This window comes from Gymnogyps californianus, chromosome 14 (assembly GCF_018139145.2).
Source record: "Gymnogyps californianus isolate 813 chromosome 14, ASM1813914v2, whole genome shotgun sequence".
Taxonomy (NCBI): Eukaryota; Metazoa; Chordata; class Aves; order Accipitriformes; family Cathartidae; genus Gymnogyps; species Gymnogyps californianus.
In genome coordinates this window covers 9,019,875-9,043,733 of record NC_059484.1, presented here as the reverse complement: position 1 = coordinate 9,043,733, position 23,859 = coordinate 9,019,875, and the positions used below count along the sequence as shown (strand labels likewise).

Below are 23,859 nucleotides of genomic sequence, written 5' to 3'. Positions count from 1 at the left end.
TAATGTTAAGAATTCCATCTGGCCAAGATTTACGTAACATTTGATAGCTACTGCTATTTTGCCCAGAAATGCAATGCATTAGGGAACTGTACAGTCAGGAAAAAGTAGTACCTTGTTAATTACACTCATTATTTAGTATTATTTGACATAGAAATGTAGAGTATTTACTTTTTATGGTGTTTGCTTGGTTGGAAAATAGCACAAATAAACAACGTATATGAATCAGAATTGTACAAAGTTAGAAGAAAAATGAGCATTTAAAATTTAGCTACAAAACTGGAAGAGTCAAAGCACTGCCTAGGAAAGCTGAAGCCTTTGGAAAAAAAGTATCTGCAAAAGTTTCTGGGTAAATGAAAGAAAACACTTCACCAACAAGGAAAACAGAGGCAATGCCTGCACTGACTTGTGTCCACTAAGATCAGGTGGCACTGTCAGAAGATTTGAACTTTAACCATGGAGACAAATATATAATGAAGGGCTCATATGAAAACCAGCTTGCTACAGAAACAGGAACGCTCCTGAGAATCCCGAGGAAGTGCTTTGCAGGGAGGACAGAAGTGTCAGTCCTGACACTCTGGAGCAGAGAGAAGCAGCAAATGACAGAGCACAGCTGAAAAGCCTACTTTGTGCTTTGTTCGCCATCATCAGAACAGGCAGGGTGAATGAAATTAAATTAAGAGATTGTGATAAGGCAGTGTAAAGCTGTTCTCAGCACTCTTCTCTGTCATGCAGAATTCATTCAGCATGCCCCTGCTTGCTTCATATGTAAGGCACCTCTACTTCTCCTGCAAAGGAAAGGAAGGACATAGACATTGCAGACAGTAAGCTTAACATTATGCACTAAAATCTCTCTGAAGTCCTCAGCTAACAACTTGCTAACAGAGAATACACTATAAACATTTGCAGCAGACAAGAAGGCACTGATCTGTAAACAATTTTCTTTTAGAAATTATATATTTTATCCATAAAAAGCAAGGTATTTCTGGTACCACTTCTGAATTCTTATATGACCTAATTTGGTTCCAGGTGCCTTGTTAGCCCTGTGTTGCTCATTGAACTCTTCTCTTTACTGTCTGACTTCTACAGTTTCTGCTAGAATAGGAAGTTGCTCACACAAATATCAAGGTCATTTGTTTAGATCAATTGGACGTTATTGGTGGGAGAAGCAAATTAGTCTATAAAGATTAAGCAAAGAAGCAGAGGAGTAGTGACTGAAAAAAATGATAGCACTTAGGTGGAATGGAAATACAAGATAACTCAGCTAATCTCAGATTTTGGCTTGTTCAGGAGTAATTAAGTAGTATTGTACTTACAGGACTGCTTTGCAGAAAGAACATTTGTTGTTATATGTTTTCCCATCAGAGCCACAAAAAGGTTGATAGAGTCTTTCGCAGTAAATAGGTCTTCCTCTCTCTAACCTCTTGTATTCACTGCAGTCTACCTGCAAATACAGTATCATTTTTCTTTGAATCCATCTTTCTCACATTCTCCATTCACCTACAGAAATAATGAATATATGAAATTTTTGGACAAGCTTGTCAGCTGCTGTAGGGCAGCACAGTCAATGGGGCTCCACCATCTATATTAGCTGAGCCTAAGCCTCAAAAAAGAAATGTTCCTTCTGATAGAGATGTGTGTGATGCTACCCACGTCAGGTACTGAGCACCTTTACGGACTTTGCTGTCTATCTGAATAAGAATACAGTCACTGGAAAAAATACAACCCCTTTTCCATCTACAGAAAAGTTGAGTCTTAATATTTTTTTCTACCTGATTGCAATTGTCAGTAAATTAAGGTGAGATTAGTTCTCAGGGATGTGAAGAGTTTCTGTCTCTTTATTGCACCAGTATCAGCTCTTGACGCTTTTTACACTGGTGAAAGGATCTGCCCAGGAGGAATTAAGTAAAGTCCTATTTAAGTATTAGCATGAAAAGAAATTGTTGAAAGGCCCTCATCTGATAGTGGGAGTGTATTCATTACAGACTTATATATGAAAATGCGAGTACCAACTAATAAAAGAAATGACTGAAAGTGCTCCTGTCCTGGTTTTGGAGCTCAATCTTCTCCTGTCAAGTGAATGTCATTCCTGGTATTTGACAAGCAAGGAGTTCCTTGTGCAGTGCACATATTCTATTTAATGTGCTGTTTGTCATCCTCAAAAGCCTAGGGTTTGCTTGCCTAGGAAATCACCTGTCCTTATAGGTGCTGTAACTAAAATTGGTTCAGCTCTTTTTGCTGCTAGTCTGGTGACAATTTGAAGCATATTAGTCTTTGGAGGGACACTAAGACTGGAGCTTTTCCTTTCTGAAGATCTAGCCAAAATATGTATTATAAATGTATATATTTAAAACAGAACCCAGCCTTGCTGTTCTCTTGTTATGGCCTGATTTTTTTCCCCTTCATTCCAACTCTTAGTGAAGGACAGGAGTATTACTTTGGCCAAACCCTGGCATTTATTACAGATTATTGATTGGGTTTATGCTAGTCATTGCCCAGGGTCTGCAGGTGGGTGAAGTGAGGAGCTGTGTGTGGTCAGCCCCTTCAGCAGCCCAGCCTCTGTGCCATGGCTCAGCACAGACTGAGAGGTCTCCGCTGGCAAAAAAAGTCATTAGCCAATCACTCTTTTGGGTATTACTGGCTTAAATCCAGTGTCCCATTAAAAAAAAAAAAAAGCATATGGGATGTTCATTTACCTAGGTTTTTCCTTCATTTGGTCCTTTCCCTCTCCTCCAAAGCCCTGGCTGCTCACACATTTCAAACTCTGGGGCTGGAAAGCAGGAGGCAGCACACCTAGCCCCAACTGCAAAAGCAGGTCAGAGACCTGACGTAGCGGACAGGTTTCCACAACATAACCCAGCAGAGGCAGTGGCATGGGGGGGGAATGTCTGTAGCTTGTAACTTATCATTTTAAAACTGGTCAATCACCAACTTGTGAGAGGTAAGGGCCAGCTAATAAAAAAGCTGGAAACTAGGTGAATTTGCCCCATATATGTATGTGTAACAGCTGGTAAAATGGGGAAGATACTTTGTTTGGTGTGGAGACTGGCACAGGCTCTTCCTGGAAAAGTATGTATGTCTTGGTGTAGTTTTAGGCATCAGAGGCTGTATATGTTGTGCTAGTAGGGGACCAGCTCTGTGTGTGTGTGAATTTCCACTCCCTGCTACTGTCCACTTGACTCTGAAAGGGCTTGTCTCTGCTCATCTGAGTAAGGATTTTTATTGCTTAGTGCCTCATTTCTGTCAGAGATTGACCCCAGGATGGACACTCCAGCATAGTCAGAGAGAAGTCAAAATCTCTAGGTACATGATTTAGGATCTGAAAGTCAGCAAGAAAGCCTTATAGTGTCATCACCAGATAAATATTTAAAAAAATCTTGATTTCTCTGACTTAAAATTTGGCCTTGCCCAATTTCTTGCCCAGAATGCATTACAGGTAAAAACATCTGGAAGTTGTCAGGGCAACTGTATGGAAACCACATATTTCAAACTCCGGGATTTATCTCTGAAACCTCAATACTTTGGCAGCATTTAATTAATGTTTAATATGTTTTTTCTGACCTCATGTTGTTACAAACTATATATTTTTTATCCAGATATAAAGGAGAAAATTACTCACCTCATTCTCTTTGGCAGCATCTGCAATATAAACAGAATCACAAAAAATAAAATAAAAAACACTGCTGATGAACGTTCAGTTTACAACTGGGATGATTTAATTAGTACCAGCCCTTCCAGCAACACCAAGTCTCTCACCTCCTTGAAAGTAAATACTGACATAGTTTTTCAGTGTTTAATAAGATACAGGTGTCAGAACCTATTAAACAAGTGGACCTTATTGTATTGTTTACCTTAGAAATCTGTGTCAGCAACTAGAACAGCCTTTGCTGTGGGAGGGAATGGAGGCTATTGTCCACCTTTTCACCAGAAAAAGACTGAAGACCCAGGAGTCAATATTATGTTCAATGGCCAGTCTGTTTAGGATGAACTAGTTGTTGAGCATCACTGGGTTTTAATTCCCAAGTTTATAAAAAAAAAATCATATGTGGCTGTAAGCAAATCACATGGTCCTTTTATACTTTGATTTTCTGTCAATAATGAGGATATCTTCATGAAAATGTAGTACTAAGTATATATAATAATGCAATTTGGATCATAATACCACTTTAAAAAGTGTTTTCCCTTGCCGGTCGATATGGATTCTAAACTATTTGGCAGAAGGATTGGCTCCTATTTTGTATACACATGGCATCTAATATAATGGAGCCCTGTTCTCAGGTGGGGCTTCAAAAAGCTCCTTCAAAACAATGATAATTACGCCTCCCAGAAAGTTATCAAGTAACATTGGCATGTCTCCATTATGGTGACACATTTGTTACTTTCTTTAGGAATGTATTTTGTTCTTCTCCTGTCCTGTAATCGTCATTCTGTGGCATCCGAGGGATAAAAGTTATCAGGCAGAGGCTTCTGTACAGAAGGAGCAGGAAGAAAATGTATTATGATATAAAAGGCAATACAGGTCTAGCACGTCCTTCTGACTCAGTGTAGCTTTTTTTGATCTTTAAAGCCATTAAGCTTTCCACTGAAACTTCCTTTCATGGAGCTGCTTACATCTTCTCATCAAATAAAGTTGTCCAATGTAAAGAAAACTAGCATAAATAATGCTTCATGTCAAGTTTCAGTCTATGTCACCAGAAGTTTGACTGAGTTTTCATTATTCTGGAATTGGATCAGATTTAACCCACTCCCACAAAAACATTAAGATGTTATTTTTTCTCTGATAACCTTTTAGTAGCCACTATGTATTTGAGAGTGAATGCAAAAAAGTTGTGGCTCAAAAAGTTTTGATCCATAAAGTTTTAATGCAGACAAGATAAACTAGAAAGTTAAAGGAAGCGATTAGCTGGAATTCTTATGAGAGCAATATTTATTTATTTTTCTGTAGTTAATGAAACACTGTTTGAAAGAACAGTTTCCATCAAAAGCATGCCATTTCATTGAATTGACATTTTTCATAAGAATTTTGATTTTGAGACAATTTTCAAAGCAAACTTTTCAGAGTTATTCAAAATGGAAAAAGATTGTTTTGTTTCATAAGTTTGGTTTTGTTTCAACATTTTCATTGTTTTGCGTCTTTAACATTCATAATGCTATTGAACTGCTATACTACTGGCAGAGAAGATTTGGACTCTCCTCTTTCAGTTATTCTAAATGTACTTATTTTTCTATATCTTTCTTTTTTTTTATTGCAAGTTTTTGTTAAAAAAAAAATTACCAAGTGAAGGCTCAAGAAATTGCTCCCAGCTCCCTATTTTACCACAGAGCAACCTGCATCTCAAAGCTCTGTCCAGCCTGGCAAACTATCATCATAAAGAAGTTATTCACAGCCATGTTATGTGGCCCGTCATAATCAACTGTCTCCTGCTCGCTCAGTTTGGCAGGAGAAGGACCTCATCGGAGCTCCAAGCTCCCCGCTCAGATAGAAAAAAAAAAAATAGGTAAAAAGCTGCTTTAGTTCTGAGGCTTTACAGTTCACTTTTTAGTTACAATGCAGAATGCAGCTCTGATTCACACCACCATCAAGGAATAGGTTTCATCTACTCAAGTTAGCAACTGTAAAACTAGTGCAATATTGCGTGCTAAATAGTGCACAAGCATAAAATTTCACTTGCTTTCTGCCACCCAAGTCCAGCAACCATTGCTTACTATCCCAGTAGACTGAGAAGCTTGCAGTGTTTGAACATTAGAACTATAATATATCAGGAAGTAAAAAAGGTTACTCACTTGCTAGGCAAAGAACCACCAGAGTGAGGAGCACAAAGGCGCCTGTTGTCTTCATGGCAGACATGGGTTCTTGACCTGTTTCACAGACAATCTGTGCTCTAAGTATTGCAGTACACTTAGCTTAAATGTGTATTCGTGTATGTGTGAGAGCAGTTATATATATACGCACACACAAAGAGCAGGAAACCTGATGATGAAATCCCCCTTGTAAAGAAGGTAATTAGAAGAAGGTGTTGCCCATGGGTAGTATCAATAAGAATGTCTTCTGTACAACATGAAGGTGGTAAGTACAGGGCAAAGATGAGCGTCACAGCATGGATTGTGTTGATAAAGGAGATGTATTGTACTTTGGCTAATCCCCTTGCCTAATTAACTGTTTCATCTCCATTAGTGAGTCCAAGGAGTGACTCAGTAAGGTGGTTACTTATTGCTGTTCTGTTATTGACATATTGACCCTTAGAGATGAACACAATTCCCAGGGAAAAAAAAAAACTTCTTACTGGGTGCATGCCAAAAGGTTCATACCAGTAGAGCTGAAATACTTAATTCCTACACTCTTGAAATTTTGGAGACCCTTGTTACTAGCTGTGGATAGAGGCGATGCGGATTAGTATGGCCATGCACTGACCCCTTTCAGACTGCTCTGTGGTAGTAGTTGCTGCTTGGAAAAGTCTATGTTTCACGTGAATACTCTCACCTTCACACACAGCCCAGAAGATCCCCCAGTCTTTCAGTGTTGTTCTGCCTTTAAAGTTCCACCAGTTTAGAGAGCAGAAACAATGCTTTGTGACAGAAGGAGCAAAGATACTGCACTGCACTGCCTAGCAAAGAGAAAGGGATGAGTTCACAGCCATTGTGCATCCTGCTGAGTTACTGCCTAGTTTACTGTCATGGAGATATGGAGAAGATCCCTCTGCCTGCCCATCTTCTTTGTTGCTATATTTCCAGCACAATAGGTGTCATATCATGTGGGATTCTTTAAACAATTCCAACTACCAGTTAGTGACTTAATCAATAGGCATAATTTTCTGGCTTTTATAATACCGACCAGGGGTAGAGTCACAATGGGAAACTCAGATCTGAGTCTTAATTTTGATAAAGTTCAAAGTAACGGGGAGTTTTGAGCATATAGTTTTTTTTGAACCCATCCTTCCAGAATTGCCTTCTCTTTAGCGATTTACAATGCAGCTGTGCAAATTGTCTCAATATGAAAGATCCCTGCACACCATTACAATTCACAGTATTTCAGTGATCACCTTCCCTACATTGCAAGATAGCCTGGGGCTTTTTCCCCATGCTGGAGTTGGGGTCATATAGGCTAATTTCACTAAGACAGAGGGACTGAAAGTTCTTACAGAAAAGGTTGTGATAGGTGAAGTAGACCTTGGGCCCCACTAACTTATCCCAAGAGGGATACAGATCATCTTGTCTTTAAAGAAGGTAGGTAATGAATAAATTGTTAATTTCTCATCACTTCATGGGACAAAAAAAATTAGATGCCATCAAATTCCAGTTCCAGGATAGGTAAAGATCTGGTTTGAGGTGGAGGCCAGTAGATTTTTTTTTAAATGCCCTTGCTTCAGTGATTTAATTTTAAATTTTTCTTTGTTCTTAACCTGGACATCTGTGCATATTCCTGTGAGGTGGAGATCACAAAAGACAGGCTGTGATTTAAATTGAGGTTGTCTGGATTCTGCTGCTTTGGGATGTCAGTGAAATCTTTGTTCTGGAACGCCCAAAACTTTTCTGAAGAGCCTGGCATAGAGCACGTGTAAACTCATGGAGAATATTCAGGGTATGTTTGTTGGTTGATGGACAATTACCAACATTAGGCAACCCAGAGCAAACCAGAAGGTACTCCTAGTCTGAATAGTTCTGAGCAAACAAGACTCTTGAGGACATCTTGAAACTATAAAACTGCAGCTTGACAGAACACGCAGGTTCCTTGACACTGGTATGAGGAAATCTGCCACTTTGGTTACACTCTGTTGCCTAATATGGTGCTAGAGAGTGTACTGTCTGATGCAACCTCAGTATCCATCCCATCTCTCTAGCGGAAGAATATAAACATCTGTTTGCAGTCTTCTGAGTTGATGTAGGAAGATTTTCTGAGGACTAGTGTAGAAAGGAAGAGATGACTTTTGGAGGTTGGAGGGTGCTAATGAGGGAGGCAGATTTTGGATCAGATTTTTCTTAGCATTTGAAAATTACCTTGCTATTGAAAGGATTCCCAATGCTTATTCTATGCCCCATAGCAGGAAAGCCATGGTGTGAATGTTTTCTTTCTGGTAATGTTTAGGTGTTTTGATTAGGGCTTTTGAATCAAATTAAGATTAACTTTCTGAGCAGTGGACCTTAAGCTTTGTAGGGCTTGCCCAGACCACTCAGATAGGAAGGATACAGTTCTGATGAGAAGCTGTGTCATATTGTAGGGTGTGCAAATAGCAGCTCACTACAAGTGGGGCACAGCAGGGGGTCAGCCAAAGTTCTGGAGTTTTTTGCATTTTGAAATATCAAAACTGTCTTGAAGCTTTGAGAAGAAAAATGCCATACACAGAAAGCAACAATCTGTTTCACTTTCTGCTGTGAGGTAATACTCATATGCAAAATCTCAAAATGAAATTTGGTAAAAAGCAATGCCACAAAGCATTTTTTGCAACTCCAGTTTAAAAGGATGTTGAAGTATCTCTGTATCTATATGCCTGGCTTTAAGAATGGGCAGAATTCACATCAGCCAACTGGAGGAAATAGTCAGTTTGACTGAAAAAATGCTTCATCTGAGGTGCCTCTCTGTCAAGACTTGCAGAGGCTTGTTTGCCCTGGTAGTCTTCATACGGAGCTGGTCTGACAACCTGAGACCTGTCATCCTCAGGTAGGCCAAAGGTTCATCTAGGTCAGAGTGCTGTCTTTGAGAACATTCAGTGGCAGATTGAGAGGAGAACAAAGCGGGTCTTCTCTTGGTGGGCAAGTTGAACATGAGTCAATGGTTTGCCCCTATAGTGAACAAGTCCAGCTCTGCATACTGGGCTGTATTAGTAAGAATGTAGTTATCAAGTCAAAACCATCATTGTTTCCCCCTGTTCAGCACTTATGAGGCTGCATCTGGAGTTCTGTGTACAGTTCTGGGCTCCCCAGCACAAGAAAGACACTGAAATACTGGATCAAATCCAGCGAAGGACCACCAAGATGTTTAGAGGGATGAAGCACATGTCATACCAGGAAAGACCGAGAGAAGTGGTTTGTGCAGTTTGAAGAAAGAAGGCAAAGTCTCATTGTTGCCTTCAGCTGCTTTATAGGGGCGTACAGAGAAGACAAGAGCCAGACTCTTCTCGGAGGTGCACAGTGAAAGGAAGAGAGAGAATAGTGCAAATTGCAGCAAGATAAATTCCAATTAGATGTGAGGAAAACAAATTTCACAACGAGAGTAGTCAAGCATTGGAATAGGTTGCCCAGAGAGGTTTTTGGAGATACTAAAAAATGGATCTGTTCTAAACTGGCCATGGTCTGGTGGTGGGGCGGGGATGTGGGGAACCAGGTGACCTCCAGTGGTCCGTTCCAACCTGAACTGATTCTGTGATTCTCATAGGTGAACGTCAACTGTTGCTGGCAGTCAGCTGCTTCAGGACTTTGTGGCATATTGTATTTGTCCTTATGAGTCAACACTTCTCGATTTGACAAAGCAGACACGGACAATAGAGGAGCACATTGGATTGATTTTAGCTACTCGAAAAAAATGTTGTTTTTTGGAAAACAAGTGTTCAGATCTGTTTAGTAATATCTGCTTCGCAGAGTTGCACAAGTAAGGCCTCTTTACCATACCTAAAACTAATTCTGAAATTTATGGTAAATGCTCTGTTTGGATTGCAAAATTTTGAGTGAAATTTTGGCCTCATCAGCAAACTCATACTCGTTTCCATTGAGCTGAGAGGTACTGTTTGAATAAATGTATGTTAATTGTGAGCCTCTGATAGTTTTCTACTTTTATCATTGTATCTTGTCTTTTCCCAACTTCTTACCTCTCCAAGTTGTTATTTTGAAGAAGAAAAAGCAATTACTTGGTGAACAAATGTTTATTCACTTCAGTGGGCCTGTTATGTCTGATAAATATTAGTGCATATTTTTCTGAGAGTGAGAACATTTGTCACAATTGTTGATATATTGCTTTTATTTTTGGACCCCTGAATGGCGCACAAATGTGATGCCAAATATGCTGCTGCAGCACATCATTAGTTAAGTGTCTGCTTTATTCTGCATGCAAGGATGTTATCTGGCTGCATTCCAGAAAGCATTGATGTGCAGTAGCTTGTTCCCATTCATATAATGGAGTGCCTCACATTGAGGACATCAACAGTGCTGAAAAAATGGCACATGGAATAGCTAAAAAACATATTCTCACACACCGTGTATACCTGGGAAGAATGTACAAGCCAAGACAGACATTGATATGGTCACGAGTGGGAATTCAGACCTCTTAGTGATTCCGGTGCATGTTTATACGCAACCCAGTACACAGGCTCCTTCAATTTTATTGTGTGTGGGTGGTTAGGGTCGTCCACCCATGTGGAATTAATGTATCAGACTTTTAAAGTCTTGCTCAATGGAAGATTTGAGAACCAAATGATGTATTTCTTAAGGCATCAAACTCTGCCAAAACATTTGGGTATTTGCCTGAAGGAAGGTGAGTTTCCCATTTTCCACACCTTAAGAAAGATCGAAGGAGCCTTTGTTTAAAATTGCAGGTATCAAGCTGGGACAGATCCCAGCTGAAGGTTTCATATGTTATTTTAGAAAGTAAAAAAAACCCTAACACCATGACTCTCTGCAAAGGCTGGAGCTGATCTTTATTCTTTTTCTTTGTATCTTCTGATCTCTTTAAGATAAATTACAAGGCTGTGATACCTACTATTGCGCAACTAGCTTGTGAATCCTTTGCGTTAGTGTCATACCACTGATGTTTCTGAATGACTTGATTCCTCACAGATATATGCAAAACAGGGATTAACAGCTTAACACTTAGCACTGAATGAATTGGCCAGTGAGCATTGAATAGGACTTATTTTAAGTTGCCTTCTATTTTGTATTTTAAGATGTAATTTCCAGGTGTTTAGCACTTTGAAGTTCTGTCACACTGAAGTCAGTCAAACTGAAATACTTGAGGAAAGGTTGCTTAGTTTTTTTCATGTCCCAGAACAAGGTTAGAGGACGTACATTGGTTTTGCCTCTATTAAAAATATTATAACTTTTATAAAAGAGAAGCTACAACTTATTAGAATTGGGAAAAGATGAAGGTCAACATGGAAGGAGGGGTGGATATTAAGAATTTGGACCTGAAATCTGTGTTCTCTCACAGAACCCCTAATTAGACATAAGTCTTTTTTTTACCTTTTGCTGTTAGCAGGTGCGTGCTTACCCAGCTCTAATGGCTGAAGCACTTAGAGGATAGCAAGCTCCTATTGCAACCTATTAGTGCCTCATTAAGTACACCAACTATTTGTAAAGCATTCTTTAAGATGAGGAGCACCCACAAAAAGCCCTGGAGGGAATTAGTCAGTTGCTGTTCAGTGCAGATTTAGGGAGGTGTGGTAGGCAAAACCTAAAGCTGCATGTTGAATGATGAGTATGAATAGAAAGCTGGAGGAGCTGCCCCTTCCCAGAGAACGATGGGTCACCGAGTAAGACAGGGGTCCAGTAGAAGACCTATTATGTGTCTATATGCTTAATGACTCTCATACCATAGGGGCCTCAGGAATAAATTTAGTTCTATCATTACGTTATTTCAGAAACTTTGATTTTGCAATCTAAAGTTTTTTGGGGGGCAATTTTGTACATTGTGCAGCCTGATTGAGTCTATGCCTTTGTGATCTTTATAAGAAGGTTTCCAGATTATTTGCAGTGCAACAAGGAGAGGAATTAAGAAAGAGAAGTACAAGGATTAACTGACACATCAACTGTTATTTTCTTGACTGGATGGAGTATGTTAGGAAATGATCTCCAGTGTATGGAGCCACTGTAGTGAATATTTGTGCTGTGATATTAACACCTGTTTATACAATCATCTAGAGAGTTCCTCAGAGATGGGAGACTGTCTGACAATTTCTAGAGCAGATATTCAGAGGCACTTGGATCCATATAAGGCCCAGGAAATGGATAATCAAGGATTGAAGCCAACTTTATGTCTTAGAGAGCAGCCATCTTACAATTAACGTGATCTCTGCAGAAAAAGGGGCAGTTTCAAGCTGTGCTTTGTTATTTTTCTGAAGAATCTTGGACAATGACTTTCCTCGCTACCGGCTCCTCATTACCTCATGATCTATGCCAGAAAAGCTTCCTGTGGGGAGGTTTCACGCACCTTATGGGATCATGGCACAGAAAGGCATATTCCTCTAAAGGTAATAGATCAATATAGTCTTTGTCAGGATACTTGTACATTTAGCCTGAGTATTTCTGAGAGTGAAAACTAGGCTGAATCAAAGTTAATGAGAGGTTTCAATGATTGGTTTCAATGGTGCCAGATATCTGAAGAACAGGAAGGTCCTACTAATTCTGAACACTGTACCAACAGTATTAGAGAGAAACCTCAAAGACCTCAAGATATTTGTCAGCCTGGTTTCAGTTGCAAACCTCCTGACCACAAAGACCAGTGAACTTCAATGTACTCTTAGACTGCAAAAGAAACAATCACTTCTTAGCCTGCAGAAGAGGTTTTAGAAGAGACTGCTAACAGATGTCACTTTTCTGTGTTGTCCTGTACAGTTTTACAGGCCATGAATTTGGTAGCATTAATCAGTAATATTACTTCTCCCTACAGACGTTGCCTCAGAAGTAGTGCATAATATTCTGGTAGGAAAGTGAAGAGTGATATTAACCATTCTTCTTAACAGATCACAAGTAAACCAAATTTTCTTGTTTTCAGGTGTATTTATTATTAGCTCCTTTGTAAAACAAGCACAGTAAATTGCATTTATAGCAGAAATAAGATGCGTACACTTAATATTAATAAATACTAACAGCACTTGTAGCTAGATTATCAACAGTTTTCTGAAATATCAGATACTTCCCACATTTCAATATTTAAATATCTTAAATTACCACCCATTGCTAAGACTGGAAAAAAAGGAAGCATGGTCACAATGGAAGTCTTTCTTTAATTTCAATGATTCTGTATCAGGGATTAAGGCCTAAATCCTCAAAGATATTTTAATGTATTTTGCCCTCCTGAAAGTCAGGACTTAGGTGGTTTGACAAAAATGTACAGGCTTCAACACATGCTTCTGCTTCTTTCCAGACCTGGGGACTTACACTGTAAGCAGTTCAGAACCAGGACTTTTTTTCCTCAACCAGGAGGTTTTGTCCCTAAGGTTCTGTGAAGATGTTGCAGTAGTAGGGAAATACTTTCAAAATGAACTATAAAAATCTGTATTCTAAAACTCTAATTAGATGCTTAACATCCACATATAAAACCAGTTACCAATTGCTTTCTGAAATATCAGATACACGGCAGTTAAACTTTTAAATAATTTAAGCTGCCTTGGTTTCAGTTGCAGATTCCTGACTACTTGTGCCCTGTGGTTTTGCCTGTGGCACTGCAGGTCTGAATTAATTTTATTGTCAGAAAACTCCACTGCAAGAGATGCACTGGGTACACATGGGTCACTGAATAAAGGGCCTCTAACGATCACAAGCATGAAAGAAAGGGAGTTTTGTTTAGGAGGTGTTATATTCAGCTACTGGCTCCCATTTCCTTTCATGTTCATGAGAGGTGGCAACAGGACTCTTTCAACCACAGCACCTCAAAGCTCCCTCCACGCCAGCGCTCCCATTGCTTCCACTGCAGCTTGGGTTCAGCTGCAAGTGTAGGGCTTTGAGAGTGGTGGATCTCTCATGCAACAACCATTTGCAGTGTTCACCAGCTGGGCATCAACATGATGTAAGCACAGACAGCTGACAAAATGCAGCAGCTAACATTTCTAGGACTCCGAACTTGCAATTCCTTCTTTTACTAAAACATCTGCCATCAGATTGGACGATGAGGATGGCCCTGATACATGATACATAGATGCCTCATGCAGCCAAGGCTTTCTATGCTGATACATTTCAACAAAATAAATAAAAATAAATAATTAAATAATCAAATAATTAAACAGTTAAATAATGGAATACTAAACCAGTTCTTTCAGTAAATTACTTTCCAAATAAATTAACACATGAAACAGTTTGAATAGCAACTGCCATCATCTGGCATTGCAAGTCATGTCAAGTAAATAAATAATAATAAATAAATAAATAAATAAATGCAATACAATAATATGCAGAACCTACAATAATAGCTGACAGCAATGTATCAAAATACTATACATGTTAATATAACATGATGTATGCTAAAGGTGTTACTCAAATCTGGGGAATTTAAAAGAGCTGCCAAAATCAGGACCATATTAATCTATTACAAAAAAGATATGGTATGGCTTCTTAATAATCTCAAATGCAGAATTTTCTTGTAATTATGCTTAAGTTCTTGTGCTAATTCATTCTTTGCTTTCTTTAGGAGCATTGTGCCATTCTCCTAGAATCTCTTACTGGTTATCTGTAAAGTAAGAGAAAGGAAATTTACATAAGAATTATCTTTATTTTCCTCAGACCTAGATTTTTAGTCCATTTCGCAATAAAGCTTTGCTGGTCTGAGCCATCTAGTGAAATGCCACCACTCAATTTCCCTAAAGGACTCAGGACCACATAATGCAAGGCTCAGAAGGTCCTGTGTCTGATGGGGATTAGGGATTCAGCTTCAACTGATGAGATTTAGGCACCTGTCCAGCTACAGCCCTTTTGAAAATTTCCTTCAGTTCCCATTGGTATCTATAAATGCCCCTGTACCAATGAAGACTGGATCCACAGAACAGTGTGATCTCATTTCAAGTGTTTCAATAGGGCTACAAGTTTACAACTTTTCAACAGTGTGACTCAGGAAACTTGGAGGTCAGAGAGATTTGCATCTACACCTAATTGAAAAAAAAACCACCCCAAAATTACAGAACAGAAGAGAGGAAGAAGATAAAAAAATCTGTATAATTCTTTTTGGTGTTGATCTGAAGGAGGCTATTTCTATATTTAAAAATATGTTCTGACCTGGAAAGCTAGGCTGAGAGTAATTTAGAGCTGTCAGAGAATGCTAATCAATTCACAGAATAAAAACCCTGCCATTCCTAGGACTAGCAGAAGCTGCTAATAGCTTTTCTTTCTAATAACAAATATCTCCTCTCTCTCTCACTCCCTCTCTCATTTTACTGGTAAAACTTGGCTGTATATGGATTGTCTGCTGTACTTGGATGCTCAACATTGATTCATAAGCTATCAATGAACAGAAAGGATAAAAATCAGCATGGGTTACACTAGCAATGGCCAAATGCTCATATATTTCTTAAAGAATATTTTATAATTGCCTAGTTAGGTAGAACCCTACCCATGTCCATGAACCTACATCCATTGTTTCCTCTCTGATTTAAATGGATTCTAATTGTTTCCTCAATTTTTTTTAAGAGAATCATCGTTTAGACAGTCCAATACATTTACATGCTTATTCTCTTACAGTTATTTCATGAAAAAATGTTCAGGAGACAAAAATGGTTATGAGGAAATGTGAAATAAATGAGTATTTAAGAAGCAGAAGAAGTTCATAGACTCCTTACTCTCCTAGGTAAGGAATCATCCCTGCTCCTCCAGTAGAAGGGTCTTTAAGTCTTACCTGCAAAGTGAAGACCACTCACTCCAGGATGAATTGTAATAGCGATCCCTGGCCTGCACAGAGATCTTGTCTATTGGCCCAGTCGTTGGAATCTGAATAGACTGCTCATCAGCATCATAGACCTATGAACAGGGCACAGCTCCATCAGTGGATTGTAAAGGTCAAGCAGAACATACAATAATGTGCCAGATAGATTGCAACAAGCACATGTAACTCAAAAAACCCACTGGTAGTCTGTTGTTTCAAAGGCACCAATCTTCACCTACAGATACCAAAGTCATGAGGACTTGTGAGAACTTTAGCCTCAGTAGAAACAAACTAAAAAGCCCACTTCCCACTGAAGTTGGTGTTGTAAAGTGATCCAAACCCCAAACTGAAACAGTCATTAAAACAAAGGGTTTATTTGTTTATCTGGGGTTTTCTCTTTTTTCTTCTTCTCCCAGAGTGGGAACCCTGAAAGACAGAAGTTGCTGCTTTTCAGTATCATTGAAATTTCCGCTGAGGACTTGTGGCTGATACAAGAATCACTCTGTAGACTCGCCAGTTTCTCTACCTAAGGGATTGTACAAGACAACTCTACTAAAATCAAGGAGTCAGCACTAGGGGAATGGCCCCATCTGCTGGTACAGGCTTGCTTATTTTTTTCACATAGAAAAAGACATCCTCTAGTGTCTTTGGTTTAGTCAGTTGACAAACTGGAATGATCATTACATTTGTTTACTTTTCTGATTGCTGGACCAAGGAAGAACAGCACTGCAGTTAAGGACCTGCACTGTGGTCAACCGGTTTGTGTATTTCTTTCCAGTTCTGCTGTTGATTTCTTTGCCAACCTAGGCAAATCGCCATATTGCTGTCATGTACCCTTTAGTGTATCCATGAGCGTTAGCAAAGGAAGCAAACCCATTTTGTGATTTAAAGCTAATACAGCGTAGCAATGTTCAGTTATTAATTAACTAATAACTGGAAAGTGAGTGGCAAAGACTGTAGTCTTTGCCAGTCTCCGCAGAAATGCTACCAAATGAGTCATTGATTCCTTATTTGTCAATTCACCTATAAAGAAAGTCTGAGCTACCCAGGTACAAACAACATACAAGGAAATCAGTGCAACAGATCCTAGGCTTCTTGATTTGGAAATTGGGATTTTCCCACATTAGGACCCACACAGCCTACTAAAGAATTAGTAAATACTTTTCTCATACTAGCACAGCTATGCAATGCTGGGCACGATTTTATCTCCCCAGTTACATCAGGGTTGCATCCACCCCAGAGAGTGTTGTTTGGATCTTACTGCTCATAGAACCGGGAAGGAGGTCTTTTTCTGCCAAGACAGAACCTTGCCAGATTTGGGTCTCAGCACGCTGGTTTTTTTTTTTTTTTAGTCCATGATTCTTGCATACTAAGCTTATATTATTTATACTGTCTGTTCAAGCAAGAAAATTGTGTTTCAAATGTTGTATCTCTACCTGGCTTTCGTGTTTCTTTGTACTTTCAACTTTGACCCTGAAAGTCAAAGGGAAGTAGGACTTTGGTGTGCTCCATGTTTTGGGATATGTCCAGGTCACTGTTCCGTTTGTGGCTGCATACTGACATTGGGGTGGGTCGGGTTTTACTGCAAGAGAAAATAGAGAAGGAATTAATTCACATTAGCAGCATAATACCAGGTGTTGGTGTACTACTGTTGATAGTTTTATAGGAATCAGCTTTGGGAGCCTCCATGAGATTAAGAGAGGAGTAGGTGTGATGTGTAAGAACTGCCTTGTACGCTTCTTATGGAAAATTAAGCACACCTCCAGAGTCTCTCTGTGTAAGATCCTACTTTTTTTTGCCTGGAGGGTTGCAGAGGGCTCTGTTGGACACAGAGGAATATCTTCAACCCCTGCTGACTGTTAGGGCATTTAGCAAAACATCTGTTTCTTTAGGATGCTCCTTCATTTTCCTGTGCCCTGTGGCATCATGGTCACAACTGGTCTTCTTATTTCCTGTCAGTTTCTATTAACCTGCCCTGGATGCCCATCTGCAAGAATGGATCAAGAGGGAAGCAAACACAGCGTTAACCATTATCTGAGTAAATCTGCAGAGAAAAGCCTGCTGGATTATTGGTTATTCTCTGACTTCTCCCACATACCCCTTCCAAAACATGTCCATCTGATAGAGAAGGCTACAGAAACTTCCAGGAGATGTGAGGGTGAGAGGGCTGGAGGTCACAAGCTAGGGAGATGTTGCTTCTTCACTTCCTCATCCTCTTCTAGACTGCTGCTATGATTTGTTTTCCCCTGTTCCTGTAACTGGGGGCTTGATACAGATTTACAGTAGAATAGGGCAGGGATTCCCAAGCTTGGTTTGATCAGCTACCATTGTTAGTTCCACTATCAGCAGCAAGAATAAAGCTAAGAATTAATCATGATTCCTGGTCTACTCACTGATATCCCTGATGAAGAAGCTGCTAGTGTAGTTCTCGTATTCCACCTCGTCAATGACCTCCAGGAACATCTCAATTGGCTGGTGCTCTTCAGCAAATGGACAGTAGTTTTCTTTCTGGCACTGGGCTGTGTATTCAGTCACTGATTTATCAGTGTGAGCTACAGGGCTGCTGCAGGTTACGTCTCCTGGAGAGCTGAATACAGAACAGAGAAAAGTACTGGAAATGCTGGCTTGTTCTGAGAATTTGTTGCAACAACGACAACATGTAGTTGGTAAGGTAATGTTTTGATGTTGCCTATATCATTTTACGGCTGCGCTTCAACAGCTGCAGAAACAGTTCAGTGGGAGTTCTTACATTTTCAGTGCTGTATTACATATTAATGTAAAATCACAAAAGCCCCCACTGCCTTAGCAGAAGGAATTAGCGTTTAAACCTAAAACAGGATATCTCATTTCTTATTACCACTGTCCCATGACAAGCTCTAGTATCTTACTTTGTTCCTTAGCCCTTTCCAAAACCTTGCTGGAAGAAATAAGGGAAGGTTAAAACGTATCCATTGAGAAATAAATAACAAAAGCCATCTATAAAGTACTACGTGAATCTGGTTCTATTTTTGCTTTCAGCAAAATAAAACACTTTGCAGTTGTTTCTTCTTTAACAAACTGAAGTGACCTTTGCTCAAGCACTCCATGTTTTGGAGAAACCCTCAAGAGTAGTGGGAGGTAGGAAATCCCCACAAGGTTCCCCTCACATATTTCCCTTGCAGGTTTCTGCAGCGTTCCTCAACAGAGACTTGTCAGTGGACATGTGGCTTTTGCAGTGGGTGCAACCTCCCACTCCCTTAATTCCGCTGGATCTGCTGCGAAGGGACTCAGTGCTATGATTGTTTCTGCTTTTGGCTCAACTTCCTCTCTCTCCCCTGCATGAACTGTTTTTGCTATTGCTTAAGTTATTCTGTGGCTGTACTGTAGCAGCTGTAACAGTCCAGTGGGGGTTGTTCCATTTTCAATGTTTCATGTTTCTTTATTAATTTCTGAGCAACTTCCATGCTCTTATTAGTTAAGTTAGTCCCAATGATGGCTCAAAACATTTTGCAGATGTTCAGGCTCTGGAAATGGGATTCCTCGCCTTCTGCATGTCCTCAATAGCCTAAAATCCAGGATCTCCTACACAGAGTAACACAAAGGGCTGTTCTGGCCTTACTATGAGGTTGTTAAGGAAAGTACAAGCTTTTACCCTTTTAGACTTCTGATTGTGAACTTCACATTTGGACTCTCATTTTCTGTCATCCATGAACATATGAAAATTCCAGAGTAGTTCTTTGCCTCACATTTTAAAAATGTCCTGTTTGGCTCTAGATGGAAAAAGAAAGGAAACATGATTTTTTTACTCTTTTTGCCAAAACGGTCAAAGCAGAGAGAAAAGAGTAATTCAATAGACTCCCATCTACTTTGGCAGGTGGTGGGTACATAGGCAGACACAGTCTCATACCGCCCATTGGGCAGCCACCTGTAGTTAAAAGGCCATATAACCACAGTTAGTGGCTGAAGGCTGGTTTACATGGCACCACATTAACTACATCTACGTGGCTATTGACAGGACCTAGAGCATACCCAAGCTGTTGCAGATAGCTGTCAGTAAGAGATTTATATAGACAAATCCATTGTTCCTTTCACAAAGAAACATTGCAGCTATTCAGTTGGCAAACCTCTGTATTTGTTACCCCACGCATGAGACTGCAGGCAGTGGATGATCTCACATCTTCACACACTGGGGCACTTGATGGGGAATGTTTCCAGTGTGAGAAGCGAATCAGGCCTCAGTATAGGCATGTGTTTCATTTCTGCTGCCCAGTACTGCAGACTTTCAACAACTCTATATTGTACCCTGGATGTAGCTGACTGGCAGACCAGCCTACTGCATCTGATATGTGGGTCCAGGAGCCAGGGAAAAAGCCTTGGAAATTCCTAAGTTCCTGGCACTACAGTGAGGGACTGCAATATGAGACATAGATGAGTGAAGTTCATGCAGAAAATGCAAAACATCACAGGCTTGTCCCAGTGGGTTAATCGTGAATGGAGAAGCCCAAATGACAGCACTTAAAATCCAGGTCAGTCCCTGGTTCTGTCAAATCATGTAGCCCTGGTTTTGCAAACCCTCTCCTGAGTGCTGGGTCTGTGAGATGGAGGCAAAGCAAGTCAATTGCTCCCCCACCAGAAAAGCAGTGGTGTGGTATCGATGTTATCCTGTATCTAATCATTCCTACCATCACTCCATCCTATAGGTCTAGAGAGTCCTAAATTAATCCCATGGCAACCGACTCTTATGCTGCTCATCAACTGCACCATATACAGACCCACAAAAGTAATCATTTGCCCTTTACTGTCAGTAAAGCATTTGAAGAGGACCCATTTTGAAGTGGGTATTTCTCATGCATTTCTCCAGAGAGCTCCCTCTGGTTCTCACAAAGCTCCAATGCACAAAGCTGAGCAAGATATATCACATCATCTTATGACCATACCTTTAAAGCTTTTCAGAATTGACCTTATCATTTGCCCATTGGAGTCTATTTTCGTTATAAGGAAGAAATCATAGCTGATGATTTCATGGGTATTAGCTGTCAGACAGGTGTAGTTGCCAGCATCTGGGAACTCCTTGACTTCAGCAATCAGAGTCTTTCCAGTTCCTTTCAGTTCGGTGCCCTTTTTCCAGTAAACTGGCAGGGCTTCATCAGATATGTTACAGGTGAGCTCCACTCTTTTAGCTGGTGTCTCATCATTCCACTCTGATTCTATGACATACACTGGACATTGCAGAGAAAGACATGTTAGCAGCTACTCATACTTAACAGTGTGAAGATTGAACTGAGCCCTTTTTTTCAGCTCTACTCTCCAGGAAAACTGCTAACAAATCTCTGGCTTTCTTGCCCAAGGCCTCACCATCACCTGGAAATCTTTACTACAAGAAGTTCAACTTAGAAATTTACAGTGTATCTAGAACCTGCTGATCAATAGGGATGACATTTTAATGGAAGAAGTGATTTTTTTTCCATGTTCCCAGAGAATCTTATAGTGGTTCATAACCATGGGAAGTAGACTGGTACCTTTGTTTTAAAGGTGAGGATGCCAGAATACACTCAGCCCAGGTATTCCTCCTGCACGTGGCCTGTGGCCTTTGCTCACAGAATGGCATGTAAAACCAGTCCGCACTATGGTGCTTTGCTATGGTGCAAAGCTATGACGCTTTGCCCTCTTCAGTGTCAAAGGTCTGTGAGTCAGCAATGGGAAGGAGGGGAGCTCTGAGTAAGTGGTTTGTATTTGCCTGTAGCTGATGCTGTTTTCCATTTTCTGCAGGGAACAATCTGTACCTCTATCACCCTGGTCCCAATGGAGCAATTACTAAGAGACGGGGGATCGCTGAGCTACTGCAGAGCTAAGTGGACTGCAACAGGGAGATGTGGTCTTCTAAATGCCATCTTGTAACTCTGAAGTGCCCTGCTGGTCTTTCCAAATTAGAAGACACACCACATAACAAAACAACTTGGAACAATTCCATTAAAGAAACATTATCTTCTTTTGTCTCTTTGCTGTGGTTGGCTGAAGAACTTCACCTACACTTCTGTGTGGCAACAGTTCTCAAACTTAACTGTCATTGCTCAGATATACTGCTGCTGTCACAGGCTCCCCAACCATGTTCAGTGCCCTCAGAGACTCTTCTACATGCAAGAAGTGGCAAAAATTTGTTTCTTAGTGTGTCAACACCACAGCAAGCACTCAGCTCAGGAAATCAGAGTTCCAGTGAGCTCTTAAGACCTTTTCACTACCAGAATGAGAGCTTTAAGACTTTACCACAAAGAAGAAACACTAAGAAATACATGTCAAATGCTGAATCTAAAATGGCAGAAAACATGCAACTCCAGGAAGCTTGGAAGCTTACCAAACTGCTTATGGATATTTGAAGCACAGGCAAGGTAAATCTTGCAGACTTCAAACACAAAGATTATTCTCAATACTGACAAACATATCTGCAGTTTTCAGCACCATGGTATTGCCCAGGGAACCCACAGGATACATCATTTTTTAATGTAAAGATATGGGGAAAAGTAATTGAATTACTTTTTACAAATAAAACACAATCAGATTGAGAATGCTTTTCTCATGTTGATTAGGGTCCTTCTTTTTGGATAATCGCATTGAAGACAGCCTGGATTATGGAGCTACACTGGGTGGATAAGAACAGCAAATTTGATTATCTGAATTTAGCCCAATTTTCTGGTAAGTTATTCAAAAGATTTGTTTGTTTATTACTGACCCTGTATTTTTACAAATACATTTACATTTAAGTTATTTACCAGAAAAGTTGGATAAACTATTTCTAGGTTTTAGGTTTTACCGTGAAATAGTCTTTTTGACAATTAATTCTTCACTTGTTTGTTTGTGGGCAGTTATCTAAGTCACAAGATACTGTTTCTGCTTCCAGACTGCATGACTGACACTTTTGAAACAAGAGAACAGGGAATAGGAAATAAGACAGTTTCTAATGCAAATATTCAGAATGGCTGTTGTATGACATTTTAGGACTTCTAAATATTTCTTCCATTAATACCAATTAGTTGGCTAGTTATTCACAAACAAATAGGAAGAATCTTGGCCTAAGATACTAGAGTTAACAAATTCTGTGCTTGTGGACACAAGTATAATTCTGAAATACCCTTGTGTCCTACAGTCAGCTGTAGGTCTCAGTAAGTGAAGACTGCTTACCATTCTCCCTCAGTTTCCACTGCGCTTCCAGGAGGGCAGCAAAGGAAAATAATGAAAGTAAGGCAAATAGTAGGTGAGACATCTGTAAGGAAAAAATAAATTACTAAACTTCACTGAGGATTGCTGAGTGTGTACTGAAATCGAGCTCAATGCTGGACAGGATAAGAAGACGACAGTCAGTTCCAGTGAACTAAGAAACATTCTCCCATTCTAAGAACTCTTAGACTACATAAAAATTGAATATCAGGTTCATACTGGAGCTCAAGCCAAGATTTTGATCCGCTTGGTATTCACACCGCAAACCAGTTTAGAGAAGAAATCATGGAACTTAGAGGAAATTGTTGTGTACATAGGTCTTATATGGTCAGGAGCTCAGAAGCATTCCCAGGTCCCTCAGTTAAACATTCCTTAGGCAAAAAAAGTCCTGCTGATGCCAGTGAGGCTAGTTGCATGAACAAGGCATTGGGCTACAGGATCAATGGACATTAAATTCCAGTCATACAAAGCTTTTAAGTATACTCCTTGGCTTAAGCATGTCAGTAGTCCTATTAAAACAAAGGATTGCGAATAAAATGAAGGACCTGCTGAAGTGTTTTGCCGGACTGTAGTCTTCACCATCTCTGTGAGAACAAGTGACAGCAGTATCAATAATGCAGTGTAGAGCTGGCGTCAATACTGACACTTGCCTAACTGGTACTAATTCTGCTATCCACCTGAGGTTGCATAATCTAATTAATTTTGCAAGCAATTTCGGGCAAAATTCCTACTGGTTTCAGTGCCACAGCTATATTTGCAGAAATGGCTGGATATGTCTATCATTGTTGCTGTGTTCATTTGAGACATACATATATCTCACTTGAGAATATATAAGTATATAGCTGTATATACAATATATAAATGTATATTTGTCCTGAATTCAAAATACAGATAGAGCTGTTCATGAAACACAAAACATATTTGCCAAATATTGTAGTAACCACCAGGTGCATAAAAAACTTTAACGCCAGCTATTTAGATACACTTTCAGACCTTTTTCAACTGGAGATTAAGGCAAATGAATAGGAGTATGACTTAGAAAAAGAGATTGGTGAATATATCTTTCAAAGTCTATTCTGACTACAGTGGGAGTCTGAATGCACATGAAAAACACAAAA

General features: G+C 39.8%; 2 protein-coding genes across 2 annotated transcripts; both read right to left on the bottom strand.

The window, feature by feature from the left end:
- Window positions 1–739: 739 nt before the first annotated feature.
- On the bottom strand, window positions 740–5,845 carry LOC127022186 (ovomucoid-like). Its single transcript, XM_050905641.1, has 4 exons — window positions 5,782–5,845; window positions 3,617–3,636; window positions 1,314–1,441; window positions 740–785 (listed from the first exon to the last, which is right to left on the bottom strand). The coding sequence occupies exons 1-4, from the start codon at window positions 5,843–5,845 to the stop codon at window positions 740–742; spliced, it is 258 nt and encodes an 85-aa protein (XP_050761598.1).
- A 9,674-nt stretch (window positions 5,846–15,519) lies between these two features.
- On the bottom strand, window positions 15,520–22,787 carry IL12B (interleukin 12B). Its single transcript, XM_050905541.1, has 6 exons — window positions 22,706–22,787; window positions 20,467–20,748; window positions 19,182–19,299; window positions 17,944–18,137; window positions 16,987–17,132; window positions 15,520–15,645 (listed from the first exon to the last, which is right to left on the bottom strand). Exons 1-6 carry the CDS (start codon window positions 22,785–22,787, stop codon window positions 15,520–15,522), a joined length of 948 nt encoding a protein of 315 aa, XP_050761498.1.
- Window positions 22,788–23,859: the final 1,072 nt, after the last annotated feature.